Source organism: Cibotium barometz, chromosome 9, assembly GCF_041138505.1.
Source record: "Cibotium barometz isolate CiBa-2024 chromosome 9, ASM4113850v1, whole genome shotgun sequence".
Taxonomy (NCBI): Eukaryota; Viridiplantae; Streptophyta; class Polypodiopsida; order Cyatheales; family Cibotiaceae; genus Cibotium; species Cibotium barometz.
This window is the reverse complement of record NC_141054.1, coordinates 46,523,833-46,541,463: the sequence shown is the minus strand read 5'-3', so window position 1 is coordinate 46,541,463 and position 17,631 is coordinate 46,523,833. Positions and strand designations below refer to the sequence as shown.

The following is a 17,631-nucleotide window of genomic DNA, read 5'->3' as shown; positions in this document are numbered from 1 at the left end:
GGCATGGTTGGTGAGATCATGGGTGATATGCGGCCAGTGGGATGACAGGCTGTGTGACAGTCATTCTAGAGACTGGCATAGTTATAGCGCCAGCTCATTTAGTTGGGTTCACACTATAGAGAACCCTAGTATGTATTTGGTTGAGTACCTTTTCATAGTGTGTACTCTTATCTTTGTATATGGTGTGTTGAGTGTTGTGTGAAGAAGAAGAAGATTTTCAGCCTCTCACCTTGTGTGTTCTTTTTTAGGGTTTTGTGAGTGTGTGAGTGCTTGCAACAAGAGCTCAAGCTCTCTTCTCCCCTGCATCTTTTCACCAAGTTCACGGTGGAACTTCACATTCATGTGTTGAAAGGCGAGTCATCTAGTGGTTCTCCTATGCTTTTTGTCACATCGAGGTGGCTCCAAGCATTTGTAACGTGTTGGGTGAAGCAATGGCTCATGTGGTTACTAAGAACCTCTAAACCCCACACATGCCTAGGTGCATAAGAAGGGAGTAGAGGGAAGAAGGAAAAATTATGAGACTTAGAAGAAGGTAGATGAAAATATCACAACCATGAGGGTATGCTAAAGTAGCCACCTTCCATACATGGCATCAATATCATTAAGGCTAACTTGACCTCATATCAATTCTTAAGTTGCCTTGAATTTCCACCTAAAGAGAGCTATAATCCTCCCCATATATGATTCTCTTCTTTTGAGAAAGGTGCTATAGTTGTTTATGAAAGTAAAGGGCAAGGCAAATATCATGATAGTAGCTCGTTGTTCTTGCATTCTTAAACATGAGCCTAAAATGGAGTAGCTCAGTTGAATAATGTCATGCTTTCATCTATACAATATGATGTTCTTATCCAGAGTGTACACAATTTAAAGGAAGAAAATCTTGTATAAAATTTTTGAGAAGGTAAAACTAAGATGTCAATACTATATAGAACTCTTGATTGTGTTAAACTATTGTCCATTCCCCCAACTTGTACATCTGCCTTGAAATTTACACTTTGACTGTGCAAAAATCTATACGAAAAACAACACATCACGTGCCAAATGGTGGGTAAAAAGAAGCGAATTAATTGCGTTCTTACTATGAGTTGAATCATGCTCAGATTATCGAAAGGGAGCATGTTTACTCATGTGTAGACATAAAAGTTTCCTTTAAAATTTCTTTTAGTGACATAAAAATGAAGAAAACCATTTCATTTCATGTACCAATGGTGGAGACAAATTATCATGAGGGAGCACATTAGGTTGGCCATGGTAAATAAATGGTGTTATAGGCTTCAAAAGTGAATTTCTTGAGTACTAAGCGAACAATCTAAAATTTTCATAGCTCTTTGCACATTAATCCTTTACTAGAAATAGTCATTTAACAAAGAGACTTGCACTCATGTGCAAATTCTCGAGAGGAGAACACATGTGCATATAAAATGTCAATTGGAAGGGAATAACCAATGCCAAGGATAATTTACGGTAGTATGCTCCCTAGAAAGGGGGACTAAATAATGTTTGTTTGATAATGTTAGTCATTGTTTTCCATGTAGCTCTTCCATGGTAAAGAATATTTGTTAATGGTCTCCATCCAACTTTTCCATCGGCAAATACTTTGTTAATGTTCCCCGTGTAACTCTCCCTGCCCCTCCATTGAGGTATTAAAATAATTTGATTACTCTCTCTAAGGTCCACTAGTATAATGTAGTATAATCTAATGGGTCAAATAATGCAATTGAGGTGACGTGCTCTATGGACACACTTTTGACTACAGGGTCCAAAAGACACAAAAGTCTGTGGAGTTCTAATTTCTAAACTGTTTACGGTGCCAATTAAATGCCACACTGCCTAGAAGAGCGGTTTTAAGCCGGCGGTTTTGAGGACGCATCCGCAGAGCGGTTTTAGATCGAAAACAAAGGCGTGCATTGAATGGTACGCAAAAAGAAACCTCGCGCCACGTATGGAGACCATCACCATCCATATGCATACCATCTCAACATCCATATGCATGATGCCTCATTGCATGCAGCTGGGCCATGTATGTATATATATATATGCTCATGACTCATGAGTCTGTGTGCCGTGCGAGGACAGCATGCCTGACAAGGCGGGGCCTACTCGAGACAGCCTTTTTGAAAGCGTCCGCCCAAAAATCCACGCCTGGCATCTTGCTACATAGCTAACCTAACCCTAGCGGGCTAAATTACTTCAACCACGGTATGACGTAGCCCTAACCACAGGTGAATCTTATCCTGCCCCACGCCTCAAACTAACCAGAGAAGTTACAGGTCGAGTTACCTGAACTAGCGTTAGAGTCCAGGTGTAGTGAAGCAAACATGCGGAAAAAAAGAATTATAGCTATGGCTAAGGATCCCATGGTCCCCATCTGCCATCACCCTGAAATACCCATCCCCCTTCCCCTTCTTCAGTCAAGTATGCGCGCAGCTGAAGAATTCATGGCTTCTGTACTCAATCCTTCCATTACCCAAGGTCTCCTTCCTTTCATCAATATTGGCACGCTACGCACATTCTCCTTCGCATCCCCTTTACCGATGCCCTCCTGCTAAGGGCCGGTTCACATTGGAGCGGCGGAAAACATACTCTCAAACACACTTTTCCAGGTGGTACTCTTACAAAATGCACACTTCCGCCGTCCAAGTGTTCACATAGGGAGGGGGAAGTAAAAGGGAGCCTGACTTCTTCCGCCGCCCACTGTGAACACTGGGGGGCGGCGGAAGAAAGAGTAAACACCATACCAAAAACCATAGAACAAAGCTATATTATGTCCACAAAGCATAGTGTAAACACAAAAATAAAGAAGCCACACTACAAACCACAATAAGCCGGACAAAAGACATGTATTACAAAGGATTAATCGGAGTTGGTAGGTGACTCCAGCTCCTCTAAAGCCGCCCTTCCAAAGACTTGTAGGACATTCATCCTTGCTTGCTCTCTATACATTGTTCGGGCAAGACTATCTCGCCGCTCCGAGCCAACTCCAAGGTCACTCGTACCCCCTTCATTGCCTCCTTGAGCGCGCTCCATTGCATCCTCTATGTCAACTTCACGTATTGCTTGAAGCTCCCTCATGGAGGTAGCTATTGCTCTTTGATCCTCTTCTACACGTCCAGAGCATGCTGCCAATTCTGCTTCCGCCTCACGTACCCACTCCATATCAAAAGACTCTCCATGTTGGATACAAATGTTGTGTAGCACAAGACAAGCCGCAACAAGATCTGGGACATGACGTAGATTCATGTCACATCTTTTTAGCAAGATGCGAAACCTTGCCTTGAGCATACCAAACGCTCTCTCAACTGGCATCCTTGTGCTCGATTGAATGAAATTCCAATGGTACTTTAGACGTGTCAACCCTTCCTTGCATCCTTTGAAAGGCACTAACATGTATGGCCGTGCGGGGTAAGCACAGTCGCCAACCAAACAATAGTTACCCAGCTCGCCCCTTGCACATGCTTGCCCTATATCACTTCTGGAGAAGTTCAAGGAGTCATGCGCTGATCCGGCCCAACCGACATCATAATTCCATACTGAGCAATTGGCGGCTACTGTTAGTTGTAGCAAAATAGAGTGGAACCCTTTCCGATTGAAGTAGTCAACATGGTTGTCACGGGGTGCAATGATGGGGATGTGAGAACCATCTATCGCACCAACGACGTAGGGAATTCCCCTAAGTGCCTCAAACTCTCGTGCTAAAGTTGCTAGCCGAGATCTTGAAGGCCATCTTATGTACATATTCCGGAGACCCGACTTCACAATTGCCTTGGAAAATGCAAGGATTATTTCACAACATGTGCTCTTAGCGCAACCATAGGTGTCACCAAGGCCCAGTAGTCCATCTCCTGTAGCAAGTCTGCTTAGAGCAATGGCTACCCTATCTTGAATAGACACAGGCGCACGAAAGTTTGTGGTTTTCTTTTGCATGAATGGTGCTAGACTCCCACAAAGGTAATGAAAGGTTTCTTTGCTAACCCTAAGACGCCGCTTGAACATGGTAGCACTATAAGCACTTAGGAGATAGCATTTTACAAAGCCTTGAGGCCGTGGATATGCCCACGCTTGTCTGTGTTCATGACCCCTCCTACGGTTCGCAATCTTCCTCAACCTCACAGATCGTGCCATGCATTCGGTAACATGCAACCAAGTCTGCACTATGCACTCATCATTGTGCATGCTTGGTTCTTTAAGCAATTCATAGATCGCTATAGAACACAACCACGCACAATAGAGTGCAATGTCTTTGGACATGCCCATTGTCACCTGCAAATCCAAAACAAGTTGATACATATTAAATTCTCAGCTTAACATGCTTCTTAGGAGCTTAGAAACATTCATAAATCCATACAACGCATAGGAACAAAGCAACGTCGAGATCCCAATCTTTATAAATTCATACAATAATAATAACAAGAATTTCCTCCGCCCCAAGGCTACTTGTTGCCCCCCCTTCCTTCCTTAAGGAATTCACTCATTGTGGCATGCAATCCTGCCAATATCTTCAGTCGCTCCCTCTCCAAGGCAACATTTTGGCTAGAGGTCTCCTTGAGATGGTCCAATAGATGTTTCCCAGTATCGGCCATTGTGGCCAAAGATTCCTCATACTTGGGAGTCACTCGACGACTTGAGGACATGGGTGCTTGTGGCTTCTCGTCATCTAGTGCTATAGTTACTTCATCCTTGTCACCGCCGGGGAAAGTAGCATCATCCATTGTTGATGAAGAAGCGTGGCTAAGAGGAGTGACCGTGGCTCTATCGTGGTAATACTCATCCACCACATCGAACCATTTACATGTGTGCCTCCTGTCATTGCCAGATACCGAGTTGTGAGCTTTGTCCACTCTGTATTTTGCTAGCACCGCTTGCCACTTCTTGCGACAACTTTCACTATCCTTATTGAAATCAGGGTAAATGCCGGCTAGCTTTGTGGCCACCTTTGCCCACAAGTTGACCCCTTGTTTCCCAGGATTGTTGAACTCCTCACTCATGCCCCCCCTGACATGAATGAGTTGGTCAACCCAAAATTCTTGCCACTTGCTTTTCTTATTGTCGTTGTCGTCATCTTCCCCCAAGTCCACCACCACCTTCTTTTTGGAGTTCCTGGGTTTCTTTGGCGCAGGTTGGGTCTCTAACACAATCTCCTCATCGCTAGGCTCCTTCCTCATGCCACGAACTCGCTTTGGTTGAGAAGATAAAGGGGGGTTATTGAGTGAGTTGGGTGATGGTTGGCTTCCTAGGGAATTGGGAATGGAACCCATGTTTGGGATACCTAGGGGGGATGATCGATTAGGAGGTTGCGCTACCATAGGTGAATGGGGGGGGCGAAACATGAAGGGAGAGTTTGGAGAAAAGGAAGGAGAATTGAGCATGGCGTGGAAGCCATGAGGTGGCACATGAAAAGGAGGAGGGGGAAATGAATAGAAATTAGAGTGCGGGAGAGAAGTTTGGGAGAAAATAGGATCATCGTCGCCTCGTTGTTGCGTTGAATCAATTTCATGGTTCGTGTTGGAATCCATAGTACCTACATCAAACACGAAGAGAATATTAGCACCACATAAAATAAAAACACATACATAAGTCATGATAATGGAAATGCGGTTTGTGAGGGGTCACCTTATGCGCTCGCTTCAAGTTGCCTCCCACCCTTTTCGCACACCCCTAAAAGAAAAACAAAAGCACACAATGTCAAAGGCATGGCAAGTGTACCACAAAAACATTAAAAGAAGTTAAATGGGTGGATAAAAAGAAAGCATGATTGAAGTGCATGTAAAAGCACCTTGGAGAATGGAAATTGTGAAGCTTATTATGTTCTCTAGAAATTCTAGAGAGTACAAAATCTCACCCTAGACCCTTTAATTTATAGGAAATGGAAGGGTGTTGGGGGGGAGGGACGTTGGAAAATGGACTTTCGAAAGTAGAAAGTGCCGTTGGGAAGGCGGCCGTTGGGAAAATATTCTGCAGGAATCCGTTTTTTTGAACGTTGCAGGCTGGAAGCCGTTTTGGGCGAGGGGGGGGGGGTCGGCACATTATCACCCCAACGACTCCATGACATGGCAAGGAGGGGGGTGGATGTCCACCGCCTGCTGTGAACGCAGAGTGCCCCATGGCACTCTGCGATTGCACGGCAGGAAGGCGGCAGCTTGGCTGCCGCCTTATCTGAACCCACCCTAAATATACTTGCCATGGCACAAAAGCCCTCATAAGACCCTCGTGCAATATTCAAGCTCCAAGCTCTCGCTTCAATCACAGAGAACGCAAAAGAAGAGATGTAAGGTACACCATATACCATATAGGCCCCTAATGTCCAGGCCCTCTAAAAGACTGCAGGGATCGCCTCATTGTAAAGCAAATCCTGCGTGATCAATCAATCAATCGCAAGAACTGCTGCGGATCACCTTCTCGTCTTTGTCCAGATTCTGCAAACAAAAGACAGACGCTGAGAAGAGAAGCAGATATGTGAGAGGCGATCGATCGCAAAAAAAACCACAGAACAGAACAAACACACAGGGTTTGAGAGTAGCTAGAGAGAGGATACATAACGAAAACCACTTTAGAGATGACTATGGAGTTGAAACTCTACGCGCATTTTGTGGAAAACGCGTTTGCATGTCAGGGCCAGGGGGCATCATCACAGCACAACTTTTTCCAAGCGCGCCAGGCCAAAAGGCCAGGAGAGATTTATTTATTTCTAGCATATCTGAGGAGAGAGAGACTCTAGAGAGAGAATTTGAAGGGCGGTTCTGAACCGCTGATCGAAGATGACGGCGGAGGTTATTTTAGCCCCTCGCCCGCCGTCCGTCAATCCAACCGCACGGCAACAAACGGTGACGGAGAACCCGAGCGCCACATATAGCCGCGCCCACGCGAAGCTTCCTGGACAGAAACCATACCCCGGGGGGGGGGGGGGCGCAGCCACGTCAGCTAGGTTTTGCCGACTCGGCACATGTTTTTGGCGTGAGCGATGCCACGTTGGCGAAGTTTATAATAGCGGCTACCTTACAGTAACATAGGTGGCTAGCGTGGCAGTGGCGTGGGGACACAGCATGATGACCACAGGCGGCATGCAGACTAAAACACAGCTTAGCATTGAGTCCAGATGCCACGTCAGTATGAACCAGCACAGAATGTCTTGCCAGGTCAGCATTCATTTTTTGCCACGTTGCTCATGATGTGACCGCTTTGGATAGGACCCAGAAATTAGGCCCGCGCCATAGATGTGCGTGCCCTCATTGAAAGAAAGGGCGGCAGGGTCAGCGGAGGCGGTAAGGTGTCGAACCTAGGTGAAACACAAAGCAGCCACGTAAAAAGATGGCAACATGATAAACCGGCGGCCACCGACACGTGCCGGTGGCAGCCGGTTTGTCGTCTTCTTCGCCTCTTCATCAGCTTCTGCGTTGCTTTTTTCTGCTTTTTCCGTGCGCGGGAAGAATTGCTCCGTTTACCTGTAGCCTTCATTTTCTTTTCCCGACTCATGTGTGTGTGTGTGAGTGTGGGGTGGTCCTCTTCGCCGTCATCTTGTACTCCTGTAGTTTACAATATTTTGTGTCTATGCTTTTTTGTGGCCTCTTTTGTTTTGGGTGCCTTCAATTGCTGTTCCCCAGAAGGACGGGCACCGCGAGGGACCGTCTCCATCCCACCATCTCCATGTTTTGTTCCTCTTCCCTCCCACAAACCCTAATACGCTCCTGAACCTGCCTGTGTAGAAACTCTAAGCCACATTCAAGCTGTAGCCGTCCGCTTCCCTAATCTCTCTCTGCAATATACCCCGATCTACATCCAGGTTTGCCGAATCAAGCCTGTTTACTGACAAATCTGTTAAAGGAAAACTCAATCTACCAGCAGGAAAGCCTAATCTAGCAGGGGGAAAGCACACAGGAGAGGAGTTCTGAGCAGATGTATATATTTGTGGGCTTTTTTGAATTTGGACGAAAGCAGGATTTCTTCAGAGAGAAGAAGTGCTAAGAAATGGTTTCTATCTTGGGCTCTCGTTTATTTTGGTGGGCGCCCAAAAAGCTAGCTCTTTTTGCCGTTTTTTCTGCCTTCCTGTAGTCGAAAAAAGAGGCCTCCCCCGTCCACCTATATGCTTCTGGGCTCTATCGATGTTGTACCATCTTGTCGTCTGTCCATAACCCTCCTTCTCCGTCTGTGAGCTCTGTGTTGTGGGTTTTCCTTCGTCTTTCCGCTTGTGGGTTCTCATCTTTTTACCTCTGTTATCTTGCAGTTTGTGGCTTCCTCTGTTTCACCTTGCAGTTTGTGGGTTCGCTTCTAGCATCCCAGATTAGAACCGTTCCTCTAGTCAACCTGCCTCGTTGTCTCTTTCCCTTCATGGATATACCCTCTTCACCCGCCTTCTTATCCTTATTCTCTCGCCTCTCTTTCCCTCCCCTCTCCCCTGCGGATTGATGTTTGCTAACCTTAACCCTTGACCCACTCTTACCCTGCACACCATGTTTCCTACACGAGGTCCTCCCCCCCTTAGCCATACCCCCCCTTTTTTGCCCATGTTGCTGTCGCTGCTCTATATCAGAAATATATTGAGGTAGAGGCAGATGTATAGTACCGGTGGTGGTGATGCTCGATCCGTGGCTGCGCCGAATGCTCGAGACTCTGCGTCTTCCATGCCTCCCGAGCACCCCTCTGCTGCTGTGTGGGACAGGCAAGCCTTTGGCAGGGACAAGTTCGATCGAGCAGACAGAGATAGGTACTCTTCCACAAAAAAAGACTGGTCTCTGGAGAACAGATCTTCCTCTCACAGATCCTCCAACGCTCTCTTTGCCAACGGCAGCCTGCCAGGACCCCCTAGCAAAAGAAGGGCTTTAGGTACTCTCTCTTTCACCTGGTTCTTTGTTTCTGTTTTACGTTCTAGGTGGTCTTGGCGTTTCAGCAGTGAAATCGGTTCTTTGTTCCTTTTCTGTGGAGCGGGCTTCAGCGGCTGTTTCAGAAATGGCTCGCAGACTGCATTTTCTGGGCGCTTATTAGGGTTATGACGATTCTTTTTCCTCTCTGGCTGTTGGGTTTTGCAGGTAGGCATGGACTCGTCGTTGAAAATGGAAGATATGGAAGTGCAGTTGGCCGCTCTACTGAATCTTCCTCCACCCTCCGGTCACCTTCAGAGAATGGCAAGGCTGAGAGAGATGTTTGCAGCTTGTCTAATGGGGCCAGCCCGGGGTACAGTGGCAGCCCTAGTACAGAGAGACCCAACAAAGACCTAGATGCGCACCATTTCCGAGACCATTTCTCCCCTAGTGATGCCAGGCCCGCTTCCAGCCCCCGGTTCGAGCCGAGCCCCCGTTTTGACTCCTCCCGGCTTTATGGAAACCAGAATGCTTTGGAAGGTATGGCTCCACGGGAACGCGAAAGATCAAAATTTAGTGGCTCTCCCTATGCCTGGGATACACCCCACAGAGACCGAGATATTCGGGAGAGGGCTTGGAGCAGGCCTGAGTACTACAGGACATGCTCTCTTCCTAAGCTTGACTCTCCAAGAGATTGGAGTTTAGGAGACAGTGAGCTGCTGGAGGGTAGAATAGACAGGTATGGCAGTTCCTCCAGCAGGGAGCCCACTTTTCCAGATGTTCTCAGTGCCAAGAAACAGCATCCTCGGCATGACTGGAGGAGCAGGGACAGGAGTCTGTACACCTCACGTGCCCCTACTTGCCCTCCCACTACTAACTCTTACCTTAGAGATATTGGCACTGCTACTGTCCGCCCTGAAGCACCTGGGGCCGTCTCACCTCCTCAACTCTCCCCGCTGCAGAGTTCTGCCTTGCATGAGTCTAATCGAGATGACACAGTGCTGACCTCTCCCAAGAAAAGGCCACGTCTAACTTGGGGCCAGGGTCTTGCCAAGTATGAAAAGGAGAAAATCGAGGAAGACCCATCTACTACTGCCAAGAAGTCTGAGGAGGGAAGTCATCAGGAGCGCCATGGGGGTCATCACGGAGATGGACCTGCTGCTTTGGATTTTCTAGACCATTCTTTACAGAATGGCAATGCTCTTCCTTGTCAAGACAATTGCAGCCCATGCGAAGAACAGCTACTGAAATTGGGTGAGTTTGCTTTTTTTTTTTGGTCACTTCCAAACCAGTCTTTATGCTATATTGTTTTGGGAGTTTCAGTCGGGTGATGTCATAATTCTGTTGACCATCTTACATTTGGTTAAGCTAGTAATTGCATTCTTACTTAGTGGATTGTTGTGCAGGCGGTATGCAGAGTGACACCCAAATGGAACCATATCCAGTACCTTGTCAAGACTCAACTGCTTGCTCCAGTCTGGAGGCATCTACTAAGGAAGTTTTAACAGATAATTATTCTGATGATTGCAGGAAGCTAGATGGCAGTCCACATAGTGGGTTACTGGCTGTCCTCGAACATGAAACCCCTGGGACTTCAGCTTTAAAGCCTTTGATTTTACATGACGTGCAAGTGTTCTTGGAAAGCTACCACAGAGAGAGACCAAATGTGTCCAAGGACGTTCTCACACAGCATGTGGAGAAAGTGGAATTTGAGATTGATCTTGTGGAGAAGGAGATAATGAAGCTAGATAATTTGTATGGTGCTCTCGTGCTGTTGCCCAAGAAAGAAGAAGTAGATGCTCTACCTGATCAAATTTTCAGTGTGCCTACTAGCTCTGGTTGGACTTCTCCTGTGAGAAGCTCCGGGTTCGAAGCTCCAGATTCTCCTGTTTCTGCTGTGCAACTGCAGCTGCACATGCAACACATGGGTTCTTCAGTAATTGATCAGCCATCTGAAAGGAATCTCTCTGTGGAAGGAGATCCCATACTGCATGATGTTACAGTCCATGGACAGGAACCATTGAATGAGCTTGAAGCTATGGATCAGGTTATGTGCGACACAGGTGACCAAGAGGGGTGTGCTGCTGTGGAGCTTAATAATGTGTTTTCTGCTCAGCCTGTTGATGCTGGTGGTCTTGAGGCAAATGGGGGATATAAATGTGTTGAATCTGATCAGGGGATAGCGAGATCAGAAGAAAGTGGAGATTTCATTGCATCTCTCTTACTCTCAAATCAAGAGACTGCTGAGCGGTCTCTGAGTACTCTAGCTCACCTGAATGCTCCTGGCATGGAGACAATCCTGCAGGCTGGAAGGCTGTATGGCAGTCCTAGAGAAGCGAATATTTGGAAACGCAATGCTGAAAGCCATGAAAGGAAAAGAAAATTTCTTGAATCTAAAGTTGTTCAAGAGAAAGGTTACATGAGATTTGCAGAGGGAGTTTTGGCTGTCAAATACAGGGCTCACAGAGAGGCATGGAAGCAAGAGCAGATTGGCAACTATGAGAGGAAAGAACGAGAGAAGTTTTTTCAGTTATGGGATCCTGATCAAAAGAATTGCAGCATTCCCTCAACCCAGCGATCGTTTTTAAGACTGCGTCTTGTCACAGGTTAGTCTTTCTAGTATGCAAATACTTGCTGAGTGCAGGCCAACAGTGTCTTTGCCTTGAGATTGATCTCATGTTAGGTTGTTTTTCTGCAGGTCCTAGTGTGCTAGATGTAAACTCTGAGGAAGTTCAAGTAGCTAGAAAGCTCATAAGCGAGCCTCTGACTGAGAATGAAAGGGAGTTTTTGAGAATGCCATCTATGCTCTTAGGAAAGAAAGAGAGAGCCTTGCACAAATTTGAGACCAAGAATGCTCTGGTTGAGGACCCTATTGCTGCTGAGCGAGAGCGGAAGGCCATGAATCCATGGTCAGCAGAGGAGAAGAAGATTTTCTTGGATAAGTACTCCTTGCTTGGGAAGAACTTACGCAAAATTGCATCTTTTCTTGAACACAAGACTGTAGCTGATTGTGTTGAGTTCTACTACCGAAACCAGAAGACTGAGGAGTTTGAGAAGGTGCGCCGTAGGCATCAGCTGAAGAAACGGAGGGACTCTCGGTCTAGTGCGTTGTATCTTGCAACCACCACATCAGTCAGCAGTAGGCATCGTGAAACAAACGCAGTCTGCATGGAAGGCTTAACATTGGTTGCTGCTGCAGCAGCTGCAATGTCGACGTCTAGAGACTTCTCAAGAAGTGCAGGTAAGAGATGATTGAATGCTTCCTTTCATTTATGCCTGCTAATATTTTGTATTACAGGGTAGAAAAAGCTTTATCATTGCCATTTTGATTGTTGGCTTTGCCATGTGTAGCTACGAATTCTTGTCCCATAAGTAGCACAAGCTCTAAGGGGTATCGAGAGAGACATCTGAATAAGCAAGCTTCCAACTCTTTTGTAGTGGCAGGGAAGGGCTGCAATGAAGAGCAGGCAGGTGGCATGGGTGCCCGGAGCATGCACAGCCGGTCTCTCAAGGCATCTCATGAAGAAGTGGATTCACAATGGACTGACGGTGAAAGGGAACTTTTCATGAACGCTGTTGCCATGTTTGGGAAGGATTTCCACAGAATTTCTCTGCACGTTGGCACAAAGAATCAGGGGCAATGCAAGTCATTCTTCAGTAAAGCTCGCAAGCGCCTGGGTCTGGATCAGCTTGTGGAGCATCACAAGGCAATCCTACAAGGTGCAATAGAACAGAATGAGAATGCTGCTCAACAGGTAGAGGATATGAAAACCGAACCAGCCATCAATATTGAAGGTGATCTATCAGAACAGCAGATTGGGTTTGAGAGGTCTCCCCCTGATGTGGACATATACTCTGCATGTTTGACATCAGAGGTACAGTGTGAGACTCGTCAGGGAAACCATGACCTTGAAGATATTGCTGCTATCAGTGCTTTGAAATCCTTGCAAGAAGCTGTTCACACTGATGGTGTATTGCTGGGCATGAGTGTCTCTGAGCCTGTGGCTAATGTTCGTGACAGTCCTGTGAAGCAGGAACCTTGCTCTTATATTGTTAATGGAGACAGAGTAACAGGAGTTTCCTTTAATCCTCAGGCGATTGGCACTCCCTCGGTAGATGATGGCCAAGGTTGTGCCACAGAGGAGAGCTTGGTTTGTGGGGAGACACTGCAATTCAAGGCAGAAGCCGTGACTGTGAAGATGGAGCCTCTGGTAGAGCCAAACCTTTCCAATGGGATTTCCTATGCAACACCCTCACGTGTGCATGTCACTGCTCCACCAGCGGTAGTGCCAGCTTTGCCACCCAATTCTCTTTCTGTAGCCCCTGTGGCGCAGTCTACACAAGTAAAAGACCAGAGTCTGAAGGTAATAGAGACTAAAGCCAGAAGAGAACCTACATCATGGACTCAAGAAGAGAAAGAAAAGTTTTTTGATATTCTCAAAGTCCATGGCAGGAACTGGGACCGCCTCCGTGAGAGTCTACCAGCCAAATCTCTCACACAAATCAAAACCTATTTTCAGAATTCAAAAGCAAAGCTAGGTTTGGGGCCTGAAGGAAGTGTGAATGGTAATGGAAGAGTTAGCTCATCAAGGAAGCGGAAGGCAGATGATTCAGACTCGAGTAGCAATGCAGGGTCTGGAGGGCAAACTGCTCCACAGAGAGCACCTGTGCACTCTGATGATGGAAGCTTGAAGATCAGCCCAAGCATACTGGCTCCGCCCGGAGGCTTAGGAAGCAATGTGCATGCTGCTGAAGCTCTTGCATATGCTAATCTCTTTGGTAGAAACTCACTAGAGGATTCTATCAATGCACAGAAGGTTTTCCATACCATGGGACTTGCCCCGAATTCTTCAATGCAAGGTATTCTTCCGTTGTTTAATTCTGGTATTTTTACTCCACCCAATGTGCACCCTGCCCAGCAGTCATATGTCCACCCCTCTATGAAGACACAGCAGATTGCCAATCATCAACAGCCCCAGCAGTCTGTATCACCTTTGGTGGTTCAGCCATTGCAGCAGCCAATTACTTCTGTTGGGATGCACCAAGCACACCAGTTGCAGCAGCAACAGCCCATGGGCCGTACGTATCAAGACCTCTCTCTACCTGTAGTTCAGCATCTTCACAAGCAACCTGCTCAGCAACAACCACAAGCAAACCAGCAGGCTTTACTCCAGCAGCAGCAGCAAACGGTGCAACAGTTGCAACAGCAGGTGGCTGAAGCTGTGTTGCAGCAGCAATTGCAGCCTCAACTTGTTCAGAGGCAGCAACAACAGCAACAGCAGCTTCAGTTGGCTGCTCAACAAGTTCCACATCATCACCTTCAACAGGTTCTCAGTCATCATCAGGTGCAGTCCAACCAGCAGGCACCATCTCAAGCTGTTAATCTGTTGTCACAGGGTTGTAGTCAAGCTGTGGGCTCGCAGCTTACAACTGCTAGCCAGTCCGTAGCTTCTGGTCAGCAGCAACAGCAGCAATCAGGGCTATTTCAATCACAGCTATATCAAATACAGTCAAAGTCGCAAGTCCTGCAGCATCAGCAGACACCTCAGCTTCAGCAACTACAGATTCTGCAGCTTCATCGGCAGCAGCAGCAGCAGCAGCAGACACAAGTGCAGCAAGCTCAAGCTCAAGCTCAGCAGGCTGTGAGTCAAACTCCTCACTTGCAACAGCAGAGCTTTACTCTTCTCAATGAGCAACAGCAGCAGCTAGCTATCCTTAGAGGGGTCCTGCAGGTGTCAAGCGTCGGCGCTGAGGCCTCAAAACAGTGTGATTCCGACTTTCAAACCCTTGCCAAGCCTCAACAAGGAGTCTGGGAGGATGTGCATCAGCCACTTAAAGTTTCCCAAGCCACTCAGGCACTAAGCAAAACCCCGGCTATTCCAGAAGTGCAGTTGCGTGCTGGTGATGTCAAGCTGTTTGGTCAGTCCCTCCTTTCACAGCCAGCATCTAGCAATCAGCAACCAAGCGGCAAGGTGTCTTCTGCCTCCTCCTCACAAGGAGCTTTCTGTGCAGCCTCCGCCAGCTTCATCACAGGTAAAACGTCCTCCGATATGCTTCCTCAAGTACCTGGGGATGCGTTCATACAAGGGCCGGGATGGCATCAGATCATGTGGCCCACTGCACCTTTTGTTAGTAGTGGCTCCAGCAGTAATGTAGCTAGTATCCTACAAGGAAGTGCTGCCACAGGTATAGGAGGTTGTGAATCAGAGAATCACAGTGTTCAAGAAGCAGTTGCCCGCATGAATGAAAGACTTATTAGAGAGGCGAGAGACATGGATAATGGTCGGGCCAGTGATATTTCCTCCTATTCTCATATGGCTCGGGTGCCGGATGGCAGGGCTTTCTCCAGTGTACTAACAAGCTTGGAACATGCTGTGCTATCTGATCCTGCAAGCTTGCTGTGTGGACAATCTGGTGAAATGAAAAGACCTGAGAATGATAGCAGGTCTGATCAGATGGTCAACCTTGATCATGGGGTAACAGTGAATAAAAGCAGAGGGCAAGAGTTCAGCCAAGTCTCTACAATGACCGGAGGGCAGGTGGTGGCTTCCCAGGGCTTACCTCGAGTTTTGGATGCGTTGGTGGCATTAGCGGAGTGGCGGCTACAGAATTCAAGTGGTGGGAGTGGGAGGCTAACCGATGAGTTTCTTAGTCAGTCCTGGGAAGCCCTTCAGAGAGATCCAAGCTCTTTAGTAGAGGCAGGTAAAGCTAGTGGATCTCTTGCACAGGTGTATGCTGGTGGTTCAGAAATGCTGCAGCACCTGAAAGACAGCCTTCTTTACTCCCAATCCCATCTCATGCATCTCCGTCCAGGTGCCGGAGGTGGCCTGTGGGCTGGCTCGAGTGGTCTAGTGCATTTAAGTGACACTCAGCACGCGCTTGCTCAGGCATCCTCTTCCTTCCGTGCACACACTGGGGTACATAATCCAGCCAGGTCAGATGAGCCGGGAATGGTTGAAGCTCGAGATATAGATGGCAGCGGGGGTGCAATTGGATGATATGCGTGTATTGGCTGTGCAATTGGATGATATGCTGACATGGTGGGGCATGCAGGTTTTCTGAGCTGGCAAATATGTGTATCCTCATTATCTGGGCTGACCCAGCAATTTGGAGGAAAGCACAAACTGGACCCTTGTCCAGGTCGGAGGATGTGATTGTGCTTTCTTGCTTAACATTCCTTCAGCACTGGGTGCCTCATTTGCAGGATGTGTGTAGATATCTGCACAGGTAATTGTCATTTGCAGGCGTCCGCACTCGAATTTTATGTACTCTTGCATGTAGCTTTCAATAATCGCTTGCAATAACAATCATTTTAATGGAACAGGCCTTTGCTGTAGGATTGTGCATCTACTGCCACACACTTTTGAGTGCAAGGGTCTACCATGCCTGTGAAAAGTATTCAAGACAAGGAAGTGAGCATTTCTTTACACATTGATCTGATGTGGGGGATTGCTTAGCTACTGCAGCAAAGAGTCTGGACATAAATTTTTGGTTATTGTAGCCGCCTCTTTCCGGGTTGGAATGAGTGCTCTCCCTCCTCAGAGGAGAGTTTTGTAGCCTCCTCTTTCTGGGTTGGAATGAGTGCTCTCCCTCCTCAGGAGAGTTCTGTAAGAAAAGAAAATTTCCCCACTGAGATGAGCACCTGTAAATAGGCTTTCATGCCCTTTGTAATGTGCAGCAGCATGCATGCATGCATGGGAGCGGTTTTCAAGCTTCCTGAGTGGTTTTTTCAATGTTAAAGGGTGCCCTATATTTTTTTAACATTTTGTTACGGTGTTCTTCAAGGGCTTCTGTTATTTCCTTTTATTGGATAACTTGAAGAAAAGATCCCTTTCGGTTTGACTACGTGACTTGGTAGAGAGAGTCATGCATCATGGAGGAGACACTCTCCACTATGTTATGAGCATTTTGGGGGGGGCGACACAGAAAAGTTGTGAAAGCCCTCCTTGATGAGTTTTGCAGATGCAGAACGTGGTTGCACCTGCTGTGCATGTGATCTGCTATCTTATTACAATGGTGAACTTTTTGAAAGACCAGGAAGGTTTTGAGACTAGCAGCCATGAACCCTTTATGAACCCTTCAAGAAATGGCAAACCAAATTTAGTACTATTGCTTTGAAGCAGCTCAAGCAAATGGTTCGCTTTGTGGCTTAAGGTTGTAAAATGTGCCTCCATATTCGGTCTTTGGGTTTATGGTTTGGTGCACATGGTTTTAATTGCTTTCTGAGGGATAGGTTATCTGAACATGTTTAGATATGATTTTTCCCCGGGAGTGCTGTTGATTTGACTCCATTGATTACGCGAAGGATTTGATTATATGATTGTCCATAGACCAGAAGGGTTTCTACAACCATATTAAATGTCGTCTGACTCAGATATAATGGTGCAGTTTGCTCTACATTACGTTATTGTGGGTTCAGTGACGACATGGTTGAGGGAAGACGCTATCCTTGCCTTGATTTTAGGACATGGTTGAGGGAAGAAGCTAATCTTGCGCCTCCTACGTTTGAAGTTTGATTTGGCCTGGACTTGGCCTCCATTCAAAGTTCCAGGGCTGATGAGTTTTTGTTTGCATCTGGTGCACCCTCCGCGGCAGTGATCCCTCCACCCCCCATGTCCTTGGTGAAGGGATCACTGCTGTGGAAGGTGAAGGGATCACCAAGCATGAGATTAACCTCATTATACGTACATATCTTATTTAGCTTCACACTCATAGAACACAAATACTCTCATCGCACAGCTAGAAAGTACCCACTCCCACAAGGTTTTGGGCAATGTATTCATGGGAGAAATCCATGTATCATAATAAACACACGGCACACGTCATGTGGTAGGTAGCA

The 17,631-nt window shown here is 47.0% G+C and overlaps 2 protein-coding genes across 4 annotated transcripts; one reads left to right on the top strand and one right to left on the bottom strand.

Moving 5' to 3' along the window:
- Positions 1-2,789: 2,789 nt before the first annotated feature.
- Positions 2,790-6,547, bottom strand: LOC147635637 (uncharacterized). Its single transcript, XM_086803012.1, has 4 exons — positions 5,774-6,547; positions 5,611-5,655; positions 4,790-5,518; positions 2,790-3,932 (listed from the first exon to the last, which is right to left on the bottom strand). The coding sequence occupies exons 3-4, from the start codon at positions 5,511-5,513 to the stop codon at positions 2,854-2,856; spliced, it is 1,803 nt and encodes a 600-aa protein (XP_086659138.1). The 5' UTR covers positions 5,514-5,518; positions 5,611-5,655; positions 5,774-6,547; the 3' UTR covers positions 2,790-2,853.
- Positions 6,548-6,939: 392 nt separating this feature from the next.
- Positions 6,940-16,553, top strand: LOC147635636 (uncharacterized). Of its 3 annotated transcripts, none has more exons than XM_086803011.1 (6): positions 6,940-8,817; positions 9,021-10,046; positions 10,199-11,398; positions 11,491-12,033; positions 12,231-16,019; positions 16,117-16,553. In XM_086803011.1, exons 1-5 carry the CDS (start codon positions 8,547-8,549, stop codon positions 15,788-15,790), a joined length of 6,600 nt encoding a protein of 2,199 aa, XP_086659137.1. In that variant the 5' UTR covers positions 6,940-8,546; the 3' UTR covers positions 15,791-16,019; positions 16,117-16,553. The 3 variants fall into 3 exon arrangements, with proteins under 3 accessions (XP_086659137.1, XP_086659136.1, XP_086659135.1); XM_086803010.1 differs by having other exon boundaries at positions 6,942-8,817; positions 12,144-16,019; positions 16,130-16,553; XM_086803009.1 differs by having other exon boundaries at positions 6,942-8,817; positions 12,144-16,019.
- Positions 16,554-17,631: the final 1,078 nt, after the last annotated feature.

What these genes read in the sequence shown, in the direction of transcription:
- LOC147635637 (XM_086803012.1), bottom strand. Translation starts at nt 5,513, where the DNA reads ATGGATTCCAACACGAACCATGAAATTGATTCAACGCAACAACGAGGC. An exon ending in CAATGACAGGAGGCACACAT is followed by an intron (nt 3,933 to 4,789) that starts GTAAATGGTTCG and finishes GTGGGAGTCTAG; the next exon opens with CACCATTCATGCAAAAGAAA.
- LOC147635636 (XM_086803010.1), top strand. Translation starts at nt 8,547, where the DNA reads ATGTATAGTACCGGTGGTGGTGATGCTCGATCCGTGGCTGCGCCGAAT. An exon ending in TAGCAAAAGAAGGGCTTTAG is followed by an intron (nt 8,818 to 9,020) that starts GTACTCTCTCTT and finishes TGGGTTTTGCAG; the next exon opens with GTAGGCATGGACTCGTCGTT. An exon ending in AGAACAGCTACTGAAATTGG is followed by an intron (nt 10,047 to 10,198) that starts GTGAGTTTGCTT and finishes ATTGTTGTGCAG; the next exon opens with GCGGTATGCAGAGTGACACC.